At 41.5% G+C, this 19701-nt stretch overlaps 2 protein-coding genes across 6 annotated transcripts; one reads left to right on the forward strand and one right to left on the reverse strand.

Moving 5' to 3' along the window:
- Positions 1-6425: 6425 nt before the first annotated feature.
- cunh1orf127 (chromosome unknown C1orf127 homolog) lies at positions 6426-9563 on the reverse strand. The gene is made up of 7 exons (XM_068598227.1): positions 9495-9563; positions 9358-9396; positions 9083-9220; positions 8907-8991; positions 8001-8197; positions 7786-7903; positions 6426-6864 (listed from the first exon to the last, which is right to left on the reverse strand). The coding sequence occupies exons 1-7, from the start codon at positions 9561-9563 to the stop codon at positions 6437-6439; spliced, it is 1074 nt and encodes a 357-aa protein (XP_068454328.1). The 3' UTR covers positions 6426-6436.
- Positions 9564-11335: 1772 nt separating this feature from the next.
- On the forward strand, positions 11336-15966 carry tardbpa (TAR DNA binding protein a). 5 transcript variants are annotated; one of them, XR_011079601.1, is made up of 7 exons: positions 11336-12086; positions 12429-12592; positions 12706-12846; positions 13318-13488; positions 13577-13697; positions 14458-14604; positions 14788-15966. XR_011079601.1 is itself a non-coding variant. In XM_068597730.1 (6 exons), the coding sequence occupies exons 1-6, from the start codon at positions 11846-11848 to the stop codon at positions 14550-14552; spliced, it is 933 nt and encodes a 310-aa protein (XP_068453831.1). In that variant the 5' UTR covers positions 11336-11845; the 3' UTR covers positions 14553-15966. The 5 variants fall into 5 exon arrangements, 3 of the variants coding, with proteins under 3 accessions (XP_068453831.1, XP_068453832.1, XP_068453830.1); XR_011079600.1 differs by having other exon boundaries at positions 15346-15966; XM_068597730.1 differs by having other exon boundaries at positions 14458-15966.
- Positions 15967-19701: the final 3735 nt, after the last annotated feature.

Below are 19701 nucleotides of genomic sequence, written 5' to 3' on the forward strand. Positions count from 1 at the left end.
GATTGAAAGTGGTCTGACTACTCAAGGTAACAACTGAAGAGGGGGGATAGGGCTGGGGGTGGGTGTGGTGCTTTGCTGCTTGTATAATGCAGTCTTTGGCAGGCTCTCTCTTTGTATTAGATACATTAGGACGGAAATGTGCACTAACTTAAAAATGCTCATGTGAAAAAACATGGAATGTATTAAATTAATGGTCTCTTTTGCCTCGGGGCAGTAATGAAAAGGGACCCCCAATGAGTTCATTTTTCACGGCTTTGGTTATGCATTCAACACTCTAATTGAATTTCAATGTAAGTTTTACAAAGTCTTTATTACAGTGACTCTTGATGTAAATTTCATGTGATCTGTCGTGAGACTTCCACCCATTAAGTAATTTAATTGTGACATGCACCTCATGCTTTTATGCCTATTCCTCCTCATCTAAATTGTCAGTTTCCTCTATTATCAGCACTGTTTATGTGGATCGAGGAAAGCAGTCTGCATATACTCTCGGCAACTTTCAAGAGAACAGCTCCTTAAAAGGAGTAATTGCTCGTCTCTCCCATGCTAAGACAGCGGACAGCTCCGGACAGCTAGAGTATACTGGAGTATACACAAGTCACAAGGATTTGCAAGATGTTTGCAGATGACTGCACAGAGAACACTTTATCTGAGAAAAGTATATTATTAGATTCATCCCGTGAAGAGGGAGCGCACATCTCTCAGAGCAAGTCAAAGTCAGTACATTTTTCAGATTTCTGCATAAAACAAGCTTCTTCTGAATACTACTACTATGTACCCAAAAAAGGGGATTTGTAAATGCATAAAGACAATGTGCTTTCTTTGTGCGTGTGCTTCTCCAATGCTTCAAACACTGTGAACTGTATTCACCGACCTGATGTCTGAAATGCAACCTGCGAGTCAGTTTCCTCTGTCTCCATCTAGTGTTTCTGCCTTAAGGCATTTGTGAGCTTCCCAACAGGCAGAGTATAAATAGCAAACTATCTCCTCCCTTTTCCTTTACCATTTAACAACAAGAGGTCTAAAAAAAACATTCACACACGAACAAGACGGAAGCCTTAATCACAAACTGTAAGTTTGTCATCAATAGCGGCTGTGTGGGCGCACACGTGAGAGCCGTCTGAAAAACTGAGGCTGAATGGGCCTGATCATTAGAAGGGGGAAGAGGCTTGACCTGATATTTCCTCTGTTGTTTGGTCAGGAAAGGGACGTTATTGTAAAAGGGATGTAAAGATAAATAACCTTACCGTTTCCATGGCAAAGACACAAACAGTGGCAGTCGAAGACAAAAGAGCAGAAGACAATAAATCCAACACTGTCAATTTTGTTTAGTTTTCAGAGTGTTTTTGAGGGAAATATAGTTTCAAAACAAGAGGCCACATCAACTGTTCCATGGAGAAAGGGAAATCGGATCAGTTTTTTCATTTTTTTTTCAACAGGCAACAGATTCATCTTGTACACTACTTTCCAGGCCGCGCCATCCTGATTGGAAATAGGAATATCTGACACCATATTTTGCCTTTGGATCAGTAAACTCCTCGTACAGCTGTATACATGTTTTTATAGCCTTTGAAAGAAAGGGTATTGTCTTTAAAGTCCTAAGAATGCTTTGTCCGGCCTTCAAATTTAAGTGGAAAACCATCCCAAGCCTTTTTTTTTTTTACAAGTTGAACAATCAAGAGTAAACAAGCATTTGCGTTACTCTTAAGGGTCAAATACAGTTCATCTCATTTGAACAAATCCAGGTCATTAACTTTCTTTTGTTAAACAAGTGAACATTAAAGGGAATTTTACACAAAACCCTGTTTACTAGTTTTGGAAGGTCCTACTGCATTTGTGAAAAAGTGGAATAAAGCCGTTTGTGGGTCCGTAGGGAGCTGAATAAAATGTAATAAATGTCCTCAAGTAGTGTCAGTGGAGTCAGCCTCAGTCTGAGCTGAAGACTATAACTTTTTAAATGAAAACTGTCTGGAGTTATGGAGTAAAACCAAAGTTATACTTTCCACCTTTGAAGCCAGCTCCTCATCTTTGCTTAAGGTGAGCAGCTAGAAGCTACATTAGCCGTGATTTGCATAACGCACCTTCATCTCTGCTGGTAATTGAGTTGAATTCTGGGTATTGTCCGTGCCACAAGGAAGAAGAATGCATTGAATTTAAAGAAGACGTCTGGGCCTCGACGGTGAGTAGAGGAGAGAGACCGCCTGACCGAACGCCTAACTTCAGCCGTCTCGCAAAGGTTTTGCAAATTAAGGATTAGCATCTTGACGAGACCAAAAAAGATGATATCTCTGGTTCTGCCATAATCTCAATAATTTTTTTTTTATCTGTTTACATCACAAACACTTCTCTAACTATCAGAGAAGATTCAGGTTCGACTTTCATTTGGCACTCATTCATCTAGTGTAAACGAACCCTCAATGGCTGTCCGCTCCGTCGCCCCGACACGGCCCCTTCGCCTCATCGTCAGGGAAGACGAGCCTCGTCAGAAGCCAGGCGTGATGAGGGGCGGCCTTATCACTCCAACAGAAGAGCAAACACAGGGGTCTTTACGGCACGTCGTCTCAGGAAGCAGCGCGCGGCGAGATTACTGCCCTTTAAGAAGCCGTAACACACGACCAATCCCAAGTAGTGTTTTATCTTGACAGTTTGCAGCGCTTTGTTTGCCTTTTCTGTGAAGCCCGGGGATAAAAGAGCAGCCTCTGTGAGCTGTGTCTGATTAGGATCCAATTGTTAACATTCACTGTGACTTTTTTATTATCAGCCCGGCGCTGCCGTACATGCAGCAGGTAGAGAGGCCTTTTCAGTGTTGTGAAGGACTCTACCCTCGCTGCTCTCGTGCGTTACTCAAGTACTAGTTAGCACTAAGGTGGCAGGAGAGGAGCCCCCAGCTCGTCGACATCAACAACAACAACAACATCAACAAACAGGAATTGATGGCGAGTGTTTATTATCTGGTTTAATTGCTCCTCATCTGGAGGATCTGACAGTTGCGGTTAATGAGAGAGAGAGGGAGAAAGAGAGAGGGAGAGAGAGAGAGAGACAGAGAGAGAGAGAGAGAGAGAGAGAGAGAGAGAGAGAGAGAGAGAGAGAGAGAAAGAGAGAGAGAGAGAGAGAGAGAGAGAGAGAGAGAGAGAGAGAGAGAGAGAAAGAGAGAGAAAGAAAGAGAGAAAGAGAGGAGGCACGCACTGCTGCCAGCGAGCTTCATAGTGTAAAATGTGTGTGTGTGTGTGTGTGTGTGTGTGTGTGTGTGTGTGTGTGTGTGTGTTTTTGTGTGTATGTGCATGTCGTCAAAAAGAGGACAATCTACAGCTAAAGGGAAGCAACACAAAAGATGCAAGAAACTGTTTATTGAACTCTCAAAATAAAATAGGGAATTTCATGTCAAACCTAAGGCTTCCTTTTTGTGTAACCTGTGTGTCATTACTGCACACACACACACACACACACACACACACACACACACACACACACACATACACACACCGCAGCAGATCTTTGCCCCTGTGCCGGCTGCGAACACTAATCAGATGTCGAGCAAAGACAGGATATCACTGAAATCGAGCCTCTTCCTCAATATTTCATCTGGCCTGCAGCAGACATCGTGCCGTGTCACGCACACACTTCCAGGCATGGTTTGACGAAGAAAGCGTCAGGACCGGTCGGCCTTTGAGCACGTTGGCATGCTTGTGGAAGTCCTCGATGACTGGAGCCCTGTTCTGTCCTCAGAGGAAAAAAGAAACGATATGAAGGAATATCAATGAAGGAAACTGCACTTTTAATGACGATAGTTCCCCTCCATTGAATGCCAGTCACACACATAAACACACATATAAACACATACCGCCACAACCACCATCAGAGGCCCGTTGTCCCATTCATAAATTTCTCCCGTTGAGAAACATGGGCATATCTTAAACAGGGCATACCCGCCCCTTTTATTACTCCAGCACAGCAGGCCCACATGGGAACAATTAGGGGTATACGCAAGTTTGGCGAAGGTCCGTAGCAACCAGCTGCATCTGTTTTTATTTACCTTTAGCTCTGGCGCTGGATAATGTCAAGAGCACATCTGCTACTGTGCAACGTAACCGTGGTTACATGCGTGGTTCACCCATGATTCTGTAATTACCCTCCGATCGAGATGAAGAGGCCCAGCAAACCACTCACAGCCACACATAGCCTTCCTCCCCCTCATGCTTCCCGCATCTCTCCAGTGGCACGAAACCCCGTCTGCCTTGCCAAAACGTGCCACTGAGAGCTGGTAGTTTGAGAGCAGAGGATGCTGAAGTGGCATTTAATGACCCAAAGTTGTCAACAATAGTAATTTTAACTTAATTTTGGTGTCATTAAATTACCAGTCAGTTAATGACACTCTCTTTCTATTATGTAGGATCAAATGCGGTTATTCTCAAATGAGCTGCGATGAGATGCACTTATCAGATTTCCTGATCTGATCTGATTGCTTGTTTGTGGTCACATGGTACAAGCTGCACAGTTTGTCACCCAATCTTGTTTTTGGACGACTTTGGTCTGACAACACTGAGGTTTTACGAGAAATATTTAGTTTTTGCATTCTCATCGAGGGTTTCTGCAGAGCGTTCATAAAGATCCAATCAGGCGAAGCACGTAGGTCACTTGAGAATGTACTATGAATGCAGTGTTCCTAGTTTCAAAAACAGATGACACCCACAAATGGTCATGTTAGGATTAATCAGAGATAGCAAATTCGGTTGCAGGATAGAGTGAAGAAAGATGCCTTCATGATGTTTCACAGCTCTAAATAAAATCACCAAAAGTGTTCACTTTCCCCAAATGTCTGGTGTTTGTTTGAAACGCTGGAAGCTCACATTATTTAGACAGCGAACTCAAAGCAGCCAATCAAGGCCAGGCTTGTTTATAATAATGATGAGTGATTATGAGCAATAACAATGAAGACCATATATGGATCACTTCACAGAAGCAGTGTGTGTGGAGGTTGGGTGCCACCATGCTTAGCATCTCCCAGATGTGCAAACCATATGTTCTGACTGAAATTAAAACAAAAAAGAAACGGCTAAACATGAAAGGGAGTTTTAACTTTGTAAAGACAGCTAACAGTCGGTACAGATAGGGTAATGACCGAGAGAGGCCACATGAAAGAACTGGGGGGGATGTTGGCGGGCTTTTTGCACCACTCATTCCATTTCCTGCTCATAAGTTCACTGAGCAGATGGGGACCAAAGGCACAAGGAAGTTTAGATTTTCTGCCCCACAGACCATTGTATATGATGCATGTAACTGCCTAACACTGCACTGTTATCATTTACAGACGCGTTGGTGCATACCAGGAGGTCACAATGATAAAAGGGAAAAAAGGGTGGATGCAAAAGAGAAACATCTTCACGTCCTTTAAGTCAAAATAATCTGGTTTGTTCCTGTGATTTTGTGTGGAATGCATTTCAGGTTGTCATGTTAAAGCAATTAATAAACATTATTGGTAAAAGATGAGACACAGATTAAAGTAAACTTCCCTTTCTATTACATTTTAATTTCTTGGAGGTAATTCATGCCTCGGCTCTCAATGCGGACACAAAGCAACTTCAAAAGGAAATTTCTAAGTTGATGTGGAAAACTGGTCAATTTCAAAATGAGTATCTGGAAGCAAGTATCTCCAGCCAGAGACCTTTCTAAAAACATATGCAACAGTGCCATCTTCTGTTGGTAAAGTATACTGCAGCAAAAAACGATAAATCAACACGAGAATGAATGTTTAGAGTGCAATTTATTTACTTACTTTGAAAAAGAAAAGACAATTTTGATTAACACACAAACCATCTAAAAGTATTTGAGTCATCACTGACAACCAGATATTCTGTGTTGAAAATATTTTTTGTGAGCTTCTCTAGCACTGCACTAAAAGGTGGCATCAGCTGTAACAATGGCAGGGTCTTCTCTTCGTCAGCTTGTTGTGCTGCTCGGATAGAGACATGTTTATTTAACGCCTGCCTTGTCTGCGTCTGGATAATGTCCACCCTCAGGCAGCGGCTGGCAGAGGTCGGGCTTTTTTTTTGCTTGTATAATCAACCTTCCCCGTGCCGACTGACCACAGCATCACCTTTCAAGACTGCAAACAGACGTGCAGCACGTGGCACCGGTGACAATTAAAAAAACAAGAAGTGAATCAAAAGGCCTTCGGGCACGTGTTGTCACTACAGTGGAACTGTATTTTAAATCGAGTGAGCGACTTAGAAAACACAAAACTAAAGACATTTTACTTAATAAACCATATGAAGTTTTTAGTGATGGGTAACATGGTGTTTGAATTTGACATCGTGAGTCTGTCTCTATTGTCGTAACATGAATTATGCAGAAGTTTGCTGAGCTGACACCTAAAACGATACATGCTGGAAAAAGTAGCTTGCCTCCAGAACCGGTACCCTGGATAATACTATTTCTGTCAGGTTTCTAGTCGCCCCAAATCCACTCCAGGCTCCTCTTTCGTCTCACTGGTTGTGTTAAGTTGTTGGTACTCGTGTTCCAGTTGAGCCGTTGTCACAACTGATGTTTCTGATGCTGTGGCTGAAGTATGACTTATAGTGGCATTTAGAAAATCTAAAACGCTTATTTCTGTGGCATTAATGGAAGCAACGTTGTCTCTGTGTAAACCAGAGGACACATCTCCACTCTGACTCTCATCAGTGTAGAAATTAAAGTCCATCTCTGTATGAGGTGATTTAGTTGCAGGCATCTCTTCGGATGGAGCTCTCTCGTTCAGGTGGTCCAGCGGCCGGTCTGTCGTTAATCTCACGTGTTTAAAGTTGAGTGTTGACAGGGCCGGGGTGTTTGGAACGGGAGAGGATGTGATGTGTGCACCAGCAGGCCCGGCTGTGGAGGAAGGATTGCATCATTTTAGTAACGGTGAACTAATATCCAGAAGCAATATTTATTATAGAATTTGTATCTGAAGATTAAGGAGTCAGGATAATTTGCACAATTTTACAAACATTCTCAGTAACAACACGTATAGAGTCTCTCTCAGCTTCCGGAAGTAACTCTATAAACTAATACATCCCTGTATTATTATTATTCCTCTAACTTGACTTGTTGTGATCTCTCCCGTCACTCAAATAATTGTTTCGCTTACTGTTACTTTTCCTGGATGTTTGAGTTGCAGAATGATGTATGTTCTGAGTTTGACACAAGAGGGCTGTTTTCACGTTAATTTGTTGAAAGAGGGAAAGTTTGCGTGTTCACTTCATCTTATTTAACATGTATACGAGCCATCCCCACTAGTTTGGAAGCCAATCAAGATCCAATTATCAACTTACACAAACGTGATGTGGAGGTTTTGAAGCCTCTAGTGCACATACTGAACATTGACATGTTAGATAAGCAGGAGACATATAACGAACAATATTTCATTGATTTTTCTTTAATGAGGTTAGGGGGTGGATGGACATTTGTAGCAAGTTTTTTCCACAGAGATTTTTTCTCTGTGGGAAAACTCTACCAGACTCAAATGATTACTCAAATCAGAGTTGTTTTTCAAATGTCTTAAAACATGTCTTGAGGTAATCTTTAACTCTGGATTTGTTTTCCGCCATTCACTGCTGCTTTAACTTCTATCTCACTTTAATGTGTATGAAATGTGTGACTTGGAATTAAATGACTAATTGACTGAGCAACAAACAAAAGTAAATGCCTGGTGAGACCACAGTAAAAGCCTTTCAATGGCGAGTGGTCAAAATATCATCGGATAATTAATCACCACTTTAGTTTTACTGTGATCATCAGCCGCACACTCACCTGTGCATGGCAGTGTGTTCTCCATGGTCCAGTGCATTTTGTGATTTGTCTCTTTGAACTTGAGCACAACATCCACCCTGTAAAATGGCTGCAGGAATTGCTTCCTGTTCGCGCAGGTCTTTAAAAGAAAACCTGGTTTAGATGTTTTACACTGTAATGAAAGCACGATGATTAACTCTGGTTATAACAATTCTCACTGTTGTTTCAGCACTAACCTTGGTCTGGAGTATGTGGGCTGTAGTAATAATCAGTGTCACAAATTCTCTTGTCTCATGCACAGTGAAATGATCTGTCTGGTTCACCAACACATCACTGACGGTTAGTGCTTCGTTGTCACGGCTGCCTCGCTTCGTCAAACCCATACGCCGTTTGAAAATGTGCAGCACAGTCTCCTCTGGCGTGGATGCAGTCACTGAAATGTACATCGGCCATAAAATGTGCGATTAGTGATCAAAGTACATTTACTCAAGTACACCTTTTTAAGTTCTTATACATGATTATTTTCATGATATGCTGCTTTATACTTCAATACATGCAGATGTAAATATTTTTTACTGCATGTATTCATATGCAGTTTATATGATAAGCACACGCAATCTTTCTGGCTTGTGACCAATTATAAAAGAGCAGTGTGTTGGGACCACTCTGAACCCCTCAAATTAAAATACATTTAAATACTTGGCCAGGCCCCATAATGCACCTTTTCAAGAGTCCAAAAAGTGAATACAAATTTGGAGACAGAACTTTTCTTTTTTCTTTTTTTCCATCCCTCATCTTTTTGGGAAACACTGCATTTATACTCAACTGTATAGTTAGAAGTAACACCACCTGGAAATGTATATAATGTCTAGTGTGAAAAACACGTCACAAAGAAAGACTTTACTTTGTATACTTTAAGTATATTTTCCTGTGAATACCTCTGTACTTTGAACTATTGGGAGTTTGAATGTATGATTTTTATTTTTTGCAGGTATCGGGAAGAAAAATTATATTGTGGTGTAATATTTACCTAAGTAAAGGATCTAAATACTTAGTGAGTAGTGACTTGTACAAACATGTGACAGGTTGTGGTGTGGCAATAAAGAATAACTTCTAGGTCTGATTATCTGCTTGCTACCCACCTTTTGGACAAGTAGCTTCCATACTGTAGGCATACTGACCACTGACCAACTTCAAGGCAAGGAATTCCCCTTCATTTTGCAGTACCTGTGTTTTTAAGAAATTACAGTAATGCAGTGAATTGTAGTTGTAATGCTGCCATTGGCCACCAGATGGCAATATGTGTCCATACTCTTACTTTGACAGGGCTCAAGACCTCCCTTCTCCTGCCTTGAACTGTAATGTCTTGTCCGCTGGTGTCAATGTTCATCTGGATCAGGCTAGCATCCTCCAGCGCTACAATGAGCTGATCGCTCAGAGACAGCAACCAATGCAACTGAAATGCATAACCAGAAATACAAACACACAAACACAGACAGATCCCCTTTGTCACATTTACAAGTATGTGTTTACATGTAGAGTGCAATCATATTTTTAAGAGCTGTCTTCACTCGGATTGGTTTTAATTACTACCTCATTGTTCCAGTTGTCATAGGGAACTTGTCGTGTCACCTACAGACACACACAAAGCTTATCAGAATATCAAAGCAAAATTGGTTAAAATAGAAACAGTGAAAAGTACAATATGAAGAACTCCAATCATCGGCTACCTGGATAGACTCTGGGTCACACTGGATTTGCTCTCTGCTTGGCAGTACAGAAACCACGGGACACTTCATCACGACACTATGAGGCCTGCCCCTAAACCGGTTTATCCTCTTCACCAAATTTAGTGTCAGGACATGATAGCCATTCTGAAAAATCAATATGCATCCAGAGAATGATGACCACCAGGCTCTTCTGCAAAGGTCAAATGTCTGAGTTTGTGTACACGCATCAGATATTTATGAATGTGTCGGACATACCTGTTGCTGGACAAAACATCCAGTGTAACTGACTCTAAAAATAAAGTTATTGTCAGGGTCTTTGTGCAGTGAGAATCCACAGGCAGACAGCTGGGGGTTTAGTTGATCCAGAGAAGCAAGGTTGGCTTACAGAAAGATAAACTTCAGTCAAAGGCCTTATATCTCATGTCTATGTCAATATTGTTTTCATTGATTGTGTCTGAAATAATTACCTTGGATCTGTAAGGCCCCAGACAGCCAGAGTCTCAACCCTTCAGTCCTCACACTGTGTATCCACATCTCCATGTATTCAGAAAAACATTCCATATCTCCTTCTGAAATTGAAAACATTTTCAGAGATGTGGAATACCCATTAAAACCCATCACCCTTTGTCACAGCAAAAACATATTTACCTGTTAATCTTGTTGCCGGGGTTTGAATCCATTCTGTTTTCTGAATAGAAAGCACACTCTTCGTGATAAAACATAGTAAAACACTAGACAAAAGAAGGTAAAATTCAACTTAGATTTCGAAAATTGTAATTAGTTCATGTGCATTTTCATCCAACAATATGCTACTCACATAGTTCTAAGTAGGATGCCCAATCTCATCCGATCCATGGCACTTCCACTAAGGAAAACTTATGTGGGAAGTCTGAGCCTAGCCTATTTGTAGGTAAGTGTACTGACGTCACTGGGGTATGTGACTCCATAAAGGGAAGTGGGAATAAACACAGATGTGTTTGCTTTAACACTTTAAAGGAAAATGACAAAAAAAGTCCCAAAGAATGATCATTGTTTGCAGCATGTGTGAAAAATGGGCCTTTAAGGCAGTTGAAACCCCTCTTTTGTGTCAAGACTTTGATCATTGACGACTTTTTCGTGATGATCTATTCTGAATAAAGCCTGTAAACTTCATTTCGTTTTGCCGTTTTATTTAATCTCATGCCTTTTATACCTTCCTTCTTTTTCTTGAAATTATATGATGTTTAATATTAGTGACTTTTTTCAAATCAAACTATTTCTAATGTTGTAGTTTTTAATAAATGTACCATTTCATCAAATACAAATATTCTATATGCCTGATACCATTTTAGACACGTCTCCGTACAATTCATCATGTTTGATATTTTACAAACTCTGGGAATCTATGGGTTTGAACAATGTTTGGCTGCACAGAATATTGCTAATGTAAATAATGGACACAGAAAATCCCTAAAATATGGATTAAAGTCATGTACTTCGGTTGAAACATAATTTGGCATGATAGCATGGTACGAAATGCTTTTTTCTTCAATAAAATGTCTAAGTGCGCATGGTGCGTACCTTTTGTTTAGACTCTTGGCGAATCTATATATACAACTTTAAAAGGTAAACGACGACGAATTTAAATCTTTCCCATTGGGAGTTATGGAACACGATGAGATCAATAAAGTTAACCACAAAACATGTCAATCCGTTCTAAAAAAAAGTTAAGGGTCAACTAGTGACTTGGAGTCAAATAATTTACTTAATGTTTCTAATTTTAATTTGCGCCACCCCCACAAAACGTAACAATGTGCCCTCCCAACTGGCTGATGTCATCTCTACAAAGTGCGCAGCCATTTTGTTAGCTAGCTTGAGGTTATAGAGGTTAGCCGCGTTCTGCTGCATTATATGTGGTCTTTTCGATTTTGCACGTAAATCTGAACGCACAAGATTCTTTAGTCGATGTTAATGTAAGCGTACGACTTCCAGCTACACAACCCGCAGCCAAGAGCAAGACTCGTGTGTTTGTTGATGACGAGCAGTGCGCGAAACTGAATGGTCATTCATTTTCCTAGCCGTCTCGAGTTTGCTAACGCTAGCTTGTTAGCTAGCTGACTAACGTGTTTACGCGTGCTGCGAGCGGAGAAGAAAGCTAGCGAATGCTACAGTGAGTTGAGTGAGTGTTTGCGTTTTCACACGGTCTTGTCTGTCTTTTTGACCAGCCTTGTATTTCAGTCGCGTCACCCAAGTAACTGAAGCGACGTTTAACTTCAGCAACGACGCTACAAACTCGTGTGCATCATCCCGGTTTTTGACTTTAGCTCCAGCAGCTACTTCCACTCGGGCCAGCGACCCACCATTTAGAGACCATGTCCGAGCTGTACATTCGTGTGGCTGAAGATGAAAACGAGGAGCCCATGGAGATCCCTTCGGAGGATGACGGTACCATTTTGCTATCGTCTGTAGCGGCACAGTTTCCAGGGGCTTGCGGTCTGCGGTACAGGAACCCCGAGTCCCAGTGTATGAGGGGAGTCCGGCTCGTGGAGGGGGTCCTGCATGCTCCTGAGAACGACTGGGGGAACTTGGTCTATGTCGTTAATTACCCTAAAGGTGAGATTGTTTGTTGTATTAGACTGCATCTCAACCCTTCACACATATTTTAGATGAACTGGAAGGATCAACGACCCCACAGTAAATCCCTGCTGCCAGGTTCCACAGAGAAGCCTGGCTTGTTAAAGCAGCCTGTAGGTGTACATGGAGTAGGATGCTCTACAGTCAGATGTTCTCACTTTTGGCCATGTGTTTTATCTTGTGTGTTGCTGTTACAACCAGACGGTAAAGAGCTCAGGGGGGTTTGTAGTTTCACCACATAATTTTGTCTGCAAACTGAGGCCTTGAAACAAAACGCAACTAATTTCCCTGATGTGGCTCTTATTTATTTGTTCTCCACAGATAATAAAAGAAAGATGGATGAAATAGATGCTGCCTCCGCAGTGAAAGTGAAAAGGGGCTTTCAGAAGACATCAGATCTCATTGTCCTGGGGCTGCCGTGGAAAACATCCGAACAAGACCTGAAGGATTATTTCACAACTTTTGGGGAGGTTATCATGGTGCAGGTAGCGACATCTCATTTATTTATTTATTAGGCTTAGACTGTAATGCAGAGATCTAACTAGTCTGATTAATTTACAATGTGTAATGATGCTCGCATGATCTCTGTTCACTCCAGGTCAAGAGGGACTTGAAGACTGGCAACTCCAAAGGTTTTGGGTTTGTTCGGTTCACTGAGTATGAGACACAAACCAAAGTGATTGCTCAGAGACACATGATTGATGGAAGATGGTGTGACTGCAAACTTCCCAACTCAAAGGTATTTTAGTGCGAGTATAGTTGTGATATGAATACATTTAGATTGTCTTTGGGTCAAGGGTCAGTTGATAAGATATTGGTGATCATCATCTGGATTTCTGCTGTTAGATATTTTACTTGTGAGGTTAAGCTATTAAAAGAGCTGTGTTTAACACTCAGAGCTTTAATGAGCATGTGACCTGCTCTACACTGCTTGCATACGGCAGTTACACCTGATAATGCTGCCCTGACCAACATGTTGTCCCAGAAGTGTAGCACCCACCTTCCAGGTCCCCTCAGGTAAACTCTGATGGCACCAATGGCTGTGAGCCGTTGACATGTTGATCGATATTCTTCCAATCTTGGATCTTGACCCTGCAATTTAAATGTCACAAATTAAATGTTTGAAAAATAATTCTTAATAGGTCAGAAGTATGACTTTAAAAAAACTATAGATTTCTTAATTTATTGCTGTGCCTGTTTGTCCTCTCAGGCGGGTCCCGATGAGCCCATGCGGAGCCGTAAAATCTTTGTTGGCCGCTGCACAGAGGACATGACCACCGATGAACTAAGGCAGTACTTCATGCAGTATGGCGAAGTCACTGATGTCTTCATCCCCAAACCTTTCCGGGCATTTGCATTTGTCACGTTTGCCGATGACCAGGTGAGATTCCCTGTAAATGGCAGAGTTAGATTTTAAGTTTTGGGTATAATAATGACTACTGATTATTTTCTCCTTGCCTCTTTCTCAGGTGGCCCAAGCCCTGTGTGGAGAGGACTTGATCATCAAGGGCATCAGCGTGCACATCTCCAATGCTGAGCCCAAACACAATAATAGTAGGCAAATGATGGATCGAGGGCGGTTTGGGGCTGGTGGGTTCAGTCAGGGCTATGGCAGTAATCGTGGGGGGATGAGCAGCGGTAGTGGTGGGGTTAACTTTGGGGCTCTCGGTCTAAACCCAGCAATGGTGGCTGCTGCTCAGGCAGCGCTGCAGAGCAGTTGGGGAATGATGGGCATGCTGGCTAACCAGCAGGGTCTGACCACAACGGCAGGCACAGCCCCCACAACCCGAGATCAGACCTATAGCTCTTCCAGCACCAGTTACAGCAGCCCCAGCTCGGCTAGTCTCGGCTGGGCTGCAGGCGCTAACACAGCCTCCAGCGGTGGCTTCAGCTCTGGCTTTGGTACCTCTATGGAGTCCAAGTCTTCTAGTTGGGGAGTGTAGATAGCTTAGAGTTGTGCTTTTCTGTTGCTATTAGGCTAATCTGGTAAGTATACATACAGTTGGGAACTGCTTATATCTTATGTTCCCTATTATTAAAAATATACTGCCTTTTTATTTTGTTAAAGAGAAACTTTATACTTGCGTGTGACTGATTATGTCATGCATTGAATGGGTGAAAAGTTTAGTTTGTTAGTGTAAACTGCCACACCATTTCGTTTTGTTTTTAAATGTTAAAACAGAGATGACTGCATGCAAGATAAATATTTATAAACATGCACGAGTATCTTGAGAGCCCCTTTGTCCCCTTGTAAAATGAGCTTGATATAATTGTATATCTGTATGCAGTTCATTGCATTTTTTTGTTTTGACATCATTTGGAAACGCCTTCATGAAAATCTCTTCTGCAGTTCACCAACTCTTTCCCAATTTCCCGGGAGGAAGCGCCTCATTGGCTGCAATGTTCGACAGATCTCAGTATCAATTCCCCTCTTCCCATGTGTAAATGCTTTGCCATCAAAGAACACAGCTTCACTCTGCATATTCTGTGTTAGACGGTGGGTGTTGTCTTTTTTTCCTCTCACCTTTTTAAGGATATAGAATTCTTGTCTGCTCTTGTCGCTTTTCAAGATCAATGAGTGGGATTGATGTTGGACCGAGTGAGTGAGCGAACGGGAGAGCAAATTGAAAGAAGTGTGAGAAGGACTGTTTGTGCAAAATGTTTTTTGTTTTTTTTTAAGAGACAAATGCCTGCGAGAGTTGAGAAGAACCTGTGGCTTTGTGCGAGTGTGAGAGGAAGAAGCAAGTACGAGTGTGTCCCAAATGGCCATCACAAGGACATTAATTGCATCTCGAGATCCCTAGGGTCTCTGCTTTTTGTCATTTTCTATCAACCTTAATTCTTAAAAAAACAGTGAAATGTCAAGTGCGTAATGAGTATTTGTACCTTTTCGTAGCTTTCTCTTGCTGTCTGATTTAATGTGAATGCTGTGTCTGGTTGTTTGCTTTATTTTCTCCTTGTTACCACCCTCTCTGTGTGAAAATGAGACTTTGTGCTGGTGGAAGTTTGTGTGGAAAACATAGAAAGTGTGTTTAAGTTTGAGGTTGGTGTGGTGAATGTTTGACAAGTTCCCATTTGAAAGTTTGTTTGAAGTGGTCACGAATGCTTTTTCTATGTTTTGTGATTCAAAGGGAAGTCTGAAATAAAACTGAATTTGACTAGGTATAATACACTTGACAGTGACTTATTTTTGACTTCACATTAATTGAAATGCCAACACTTTAATTCACATGTATAGGGACCTCGGACATGGACAGCCCAGGTTTTCGTCTGAATCCAGGTTGGAGTCAGTTATGGAGAAGCTGAAGACATTGTTGGGTGGGCCGGCACAAACCAAAACCAACAATGGAATTGCTGCACGTCTGCCTTAATCCTGAAAAGGATCTTCTTCACTTCACTAGCAAGAAACCTCGGACTTTCCCGTAATCAAATTTAGAGCGGACCATTCTCAATTGGGCTGAGGTATTTGTTCGTACCTACAAATAGGACCAAAGTCACCTACAGTTTGGCAGCAGTCCTTTTTTTTTCTTTTCCTCCAAACTTGTGAAAAAGTCTGCCTTTTTAAATCTGAAACATGCATTTCTGTCAGTGAATGCTTTTATTCTTTGTCCTCGTAACACTCACTGTTAACTTATGGAAGTATTAACTGGTAGGTTTCTTTTCGATGTGATCAAAACATTTAAAAATGGCAACATGTTTTTGTTTTCTTTATCCTGATTGTAAAGTGGATGGAATGTATCACTACGATTTGAAAAAGGGATTTAAACAACTGATTGAACATGCCAGCAGGAATTTTCACTTTCTGTATCGAGATATTTTAGTATTGCGGTGTAAAATAAACAGGTTTTTGAGTTTTTAATCACCTGTCGTCTCTCAATGTAGATTAATATGAGTATTTTTCTTACAGGGCTCAAACTTATTTTTATCACTGTCCATGCCTTCAGTGGCATCTTCATGTTTTATGTGGAAGTTTTGCTTTGGCATAAAATATGCTGAAACTTGTACTATAGTATGTTGTCAGTCATACAAAATGTCATAGTATAGTCTAACAATAATTATATGGCATAAGTGATTAAATACATATCTATAGAGCCGATGTATGAATAGTCAAAGTAATTATATATTTTCACATCAAGGCCAGAAAAGTATCAAACAATAGGTTCAGAAATTTGTGTTTGGTGGATTATTTCTCTATTCTAACAATCCTTGTCAATAAATGTTATGACGTTGGAAAGCCTGTTTGTTTCCCTTTCAAACGGTGCCCCATTTGTGAGGAACATGCATTGGTGGGATGAGCAGCTCAGCTGAGTATATTTGTTGCGCCAATGAAAAATGTGCCAAATCTTCTCTGCCAATGCCAAACCGTTTATTCTGCGAGTGCTATTTACTTGTTTTGAGCTTCCGGTACCCCAAAGGTGCATAGGAGATATCTAGATGAGATTCGGCACAGTCTGGGACTGAGCTCCATCCTCCAAGATGACAACGCTCACAGAGCGGGGACTCTGGCAGTAGAGAGCCTGGAATGGCCTCTAGCAGTCTGACCTCAACCCAACTGAACGCTTGTTGATCAGCTTGGGCGTGCTGTCATTGTAAAATTGCCAATACGTCTGGTTTCTTCCTTGTTACTGATAGACTTCAATCATCAATCCACCAAACAAGAGTCAGTAGCAACAGCAGAGTCAGCGGAGAAGATTTGTCAAATATTTCATGGACGAAACTTACTGAGCTGTGCCGCTCATCCCATAAATGCACGTTCCGAGTGCCGTTTGAAAGGTAATCAAACACGCTTTCCGACAATGTACAATGTATTGCCAAGAAGCATCGTTATAATAGAGAAATAGTCTACTAAACACAAATTTAATAGAAAGTATGTAATACAACTTTTGCTGGTTTAATATTGTATAATTCATGTCATAAAGGAAAACCAAAATATTGAAACAAGTTTTCAGGATCTTTAGTTTCATGTTACCAACACAATAAGTCAAATAAAATGTTGATATTCGCTATCTGGTTATGTGGTTATGTGGTTGACTTAATATCCGAACACCATTAAGTGGAGAATGTTTGATCTCCATCTGCTGTCTCGTCCTCCTCCCCCTGCGTCATCGTGACACCGTCTGGTGTCGCCTTGCTGCTGCTTTGTCTGCAGATGACTCAGCAGCCTCATCCTGCACCTGCACAGCCTCCACTGAGCTGTTTGTCATCGGGCCTCTTGAAGAAAAGCTGCAGAACAATTGAAGAATGCTCTGTTCTTTGGTTTAATCAAACATCAGACATTTGGTTTTCTTTAACCAGTGTGAGGAATACAAATAACAGAGGAGCAATAATTTGGTCCACAGCCTCCCACTGCCTGTTTCTGGTATTTGACTACAAATACCAGCATGTATGTAGTAAAGTGTACTGTGTTTGTGTGTTTGTTGTGCTGTGTTCTCTTCAGGATCAAAGCTCTGACGAGAAGAGTCAAACGAGAAGGTATTTTAAGCATCTCAATAGGAAATAGAAGCTATTGCAGCTCAGGTGCACGGAGGTGAGGCTTTGTTAGCTGTTTAACAGCTGGCTTAACAGCAGCTGTAACACACTCCTGTTAGGCACAACGCTGCTCACTGCTGTGACGTGAAAGCATCGCTGTTTGTTTCTACAACTCACGCTGCAACTGAGAAGAATCCCCTTCACAGAACACAGCAGGGAGTAGAGCGCTTAGTGGAATACTTCTTAATAAACGCTCTACTATAACCTAATATTTTCCAGTTTTTTGAAAATTTAGTTTGGGCTTCTGGCAACACAGTCTGTAGTTATTTGTAGTTTTATCTGGGGCAGATTAGGCCGCTATGAGACAAGCAAATGTAAAGAGATGAAATAGAATATGAAATGCAACAATACAATACAATGAACTTTATTGTCCCACTCAGGGAAATGTGTCTTGGACGCTCTGCGGTGCGTCACGAATGCCATGAGTTACATGAAAACACACAATACATCCCCAGCCAAACAACAATTACAGTGTTGCACACTTCCCATAACAAACACATACATACATCTTATAAAAAATACATGCTAAAAGGATCACCATAATAAAAGCACTATTAAAAAGTATTTCATAGACTTCAGCCTCAAGCAGCATTGTTAAGGATTTTAATTGAAGTCGGAACAAATGAGTTTCTAAAACAGTTTACTTTACAGAAGGGGACTCTATATCGCCTCCCCGAGGGCAGGAGGTCGTACTCTGAGTGGAGAATGTGCGAAAAATTGTCTACTATTTTCTGGGCTTGCCTGAGAACAGATTGTTCATAAGTAGACTGCAAGGTCTGGTAGCTGCTTTTCCCAATGACCTTCATGGCCGTGTGCACCAGACGAGCGATTTTAGCTTTTAATCCTGCGGTGAGGTTCCCATACCAGGATGACATCCCGTATCTGATTAAACTCTCCAGCACTGCGTGGTAAAATAAAAACCTGATGCTTTTGTTTACCCCATACACTCTCAGTCTACGTAAAAAAAATACAATCTCTGCTGTAGACGAGAACACGAGCTGTCAACATGCATATGCCAACTGAAAGTGTCATCGAGGTGAACGCCAAGATATTTTTAAGAGCTGACCTGCTCAATGGGTGAGTCGTGTATAATGACCGGGCTGTGATCACCCACTGATCTCGAGTCTAAGACCAACTCTTTACTTTTGGTAGCATTCAGAGTGAGGTAGTATCATCACACCATTGCACAAAGGTATCTATTTCAGAGAAATAGGCTGAGGTACTGGAATCTTTGTGCAGTGGACTGAAGATGGCGGTATCATCAGAAAATTTAAAAACGAGGTTCCCTGGGTGGCTGTTTGTACAGTCATTAGTATGAAGTGTAAAACGAACCGGGGAGCTGACACAACCCTGTGGGGCACCTGCGCTGCTTGATTTGCATTCCGAGACGGTGTTATTGACTCGAACCTGCTGACTCCGATTGGTTAAAAAAGAAAAATACCACTTGATTAAAAAAGGGTTAACACTCATCTGCCTCAGTTTAGAGATGAGCAGATGGGGTTAAAGTGTGTTAAAAGCAGAGCTAAAATCAATAAGTAAAATCCGTGCATATGCTTTTGGGCATTCCAAGTGCTTGACAGTGGAGTGGGTGATGCTGTTAATAGCGTCATCAGTACCTCTCCCCTGCGTATAAGCAAACTGATAAGGCTCAAGTACCAAGTTGACCTCTGCCTTAAGCACAGATAACATGTATTTCTCAAAGCTTTTCATTACAATGGAAGTCAAGGCTACAGGTCTTAAATTATTGTTATCAACTGGACACGTTTTTTTTAGGGTCCCCGGCTGCATGTTGGCCGGTGTTGAGGTCAGGCCTCAATGAAGCAGGAGTGGCTTAGAAGACCCTGGACATGTTAAACGTGTCAACAGACATTTTAACTATACTGATTTTATGCTCAAAACCTGAATATTTATTTGAGGCCTGAGGAGGAAAAGAGCTCAAAGAAATGACGCAGAACAAAACTGAAATTGTTCCTGTGTTGCATCTTGCGACCCTTTCAAAGGGTCATCTGTGACCCACAGGTTGTAAAGCACTCATGTAGACTCACTCAGAAATCTGTCAGTGTGT

The sequence above is a fragment of the Clinocottus analis genome, unplaced genomic scaffold, assembly GCF_023055335.1.
Source record: "Clinocottus analis isolate CAN_PGR_092001 unplaced genomic scaffold, fCliAna1.0.p SCAF_4, whole genome shotgun sequence".
NCBI lineage: Eukaryota > Metazoa > Chordata > Actinopteri > Perciformes > Cottidae > Clinocottus > Clinocottus analis.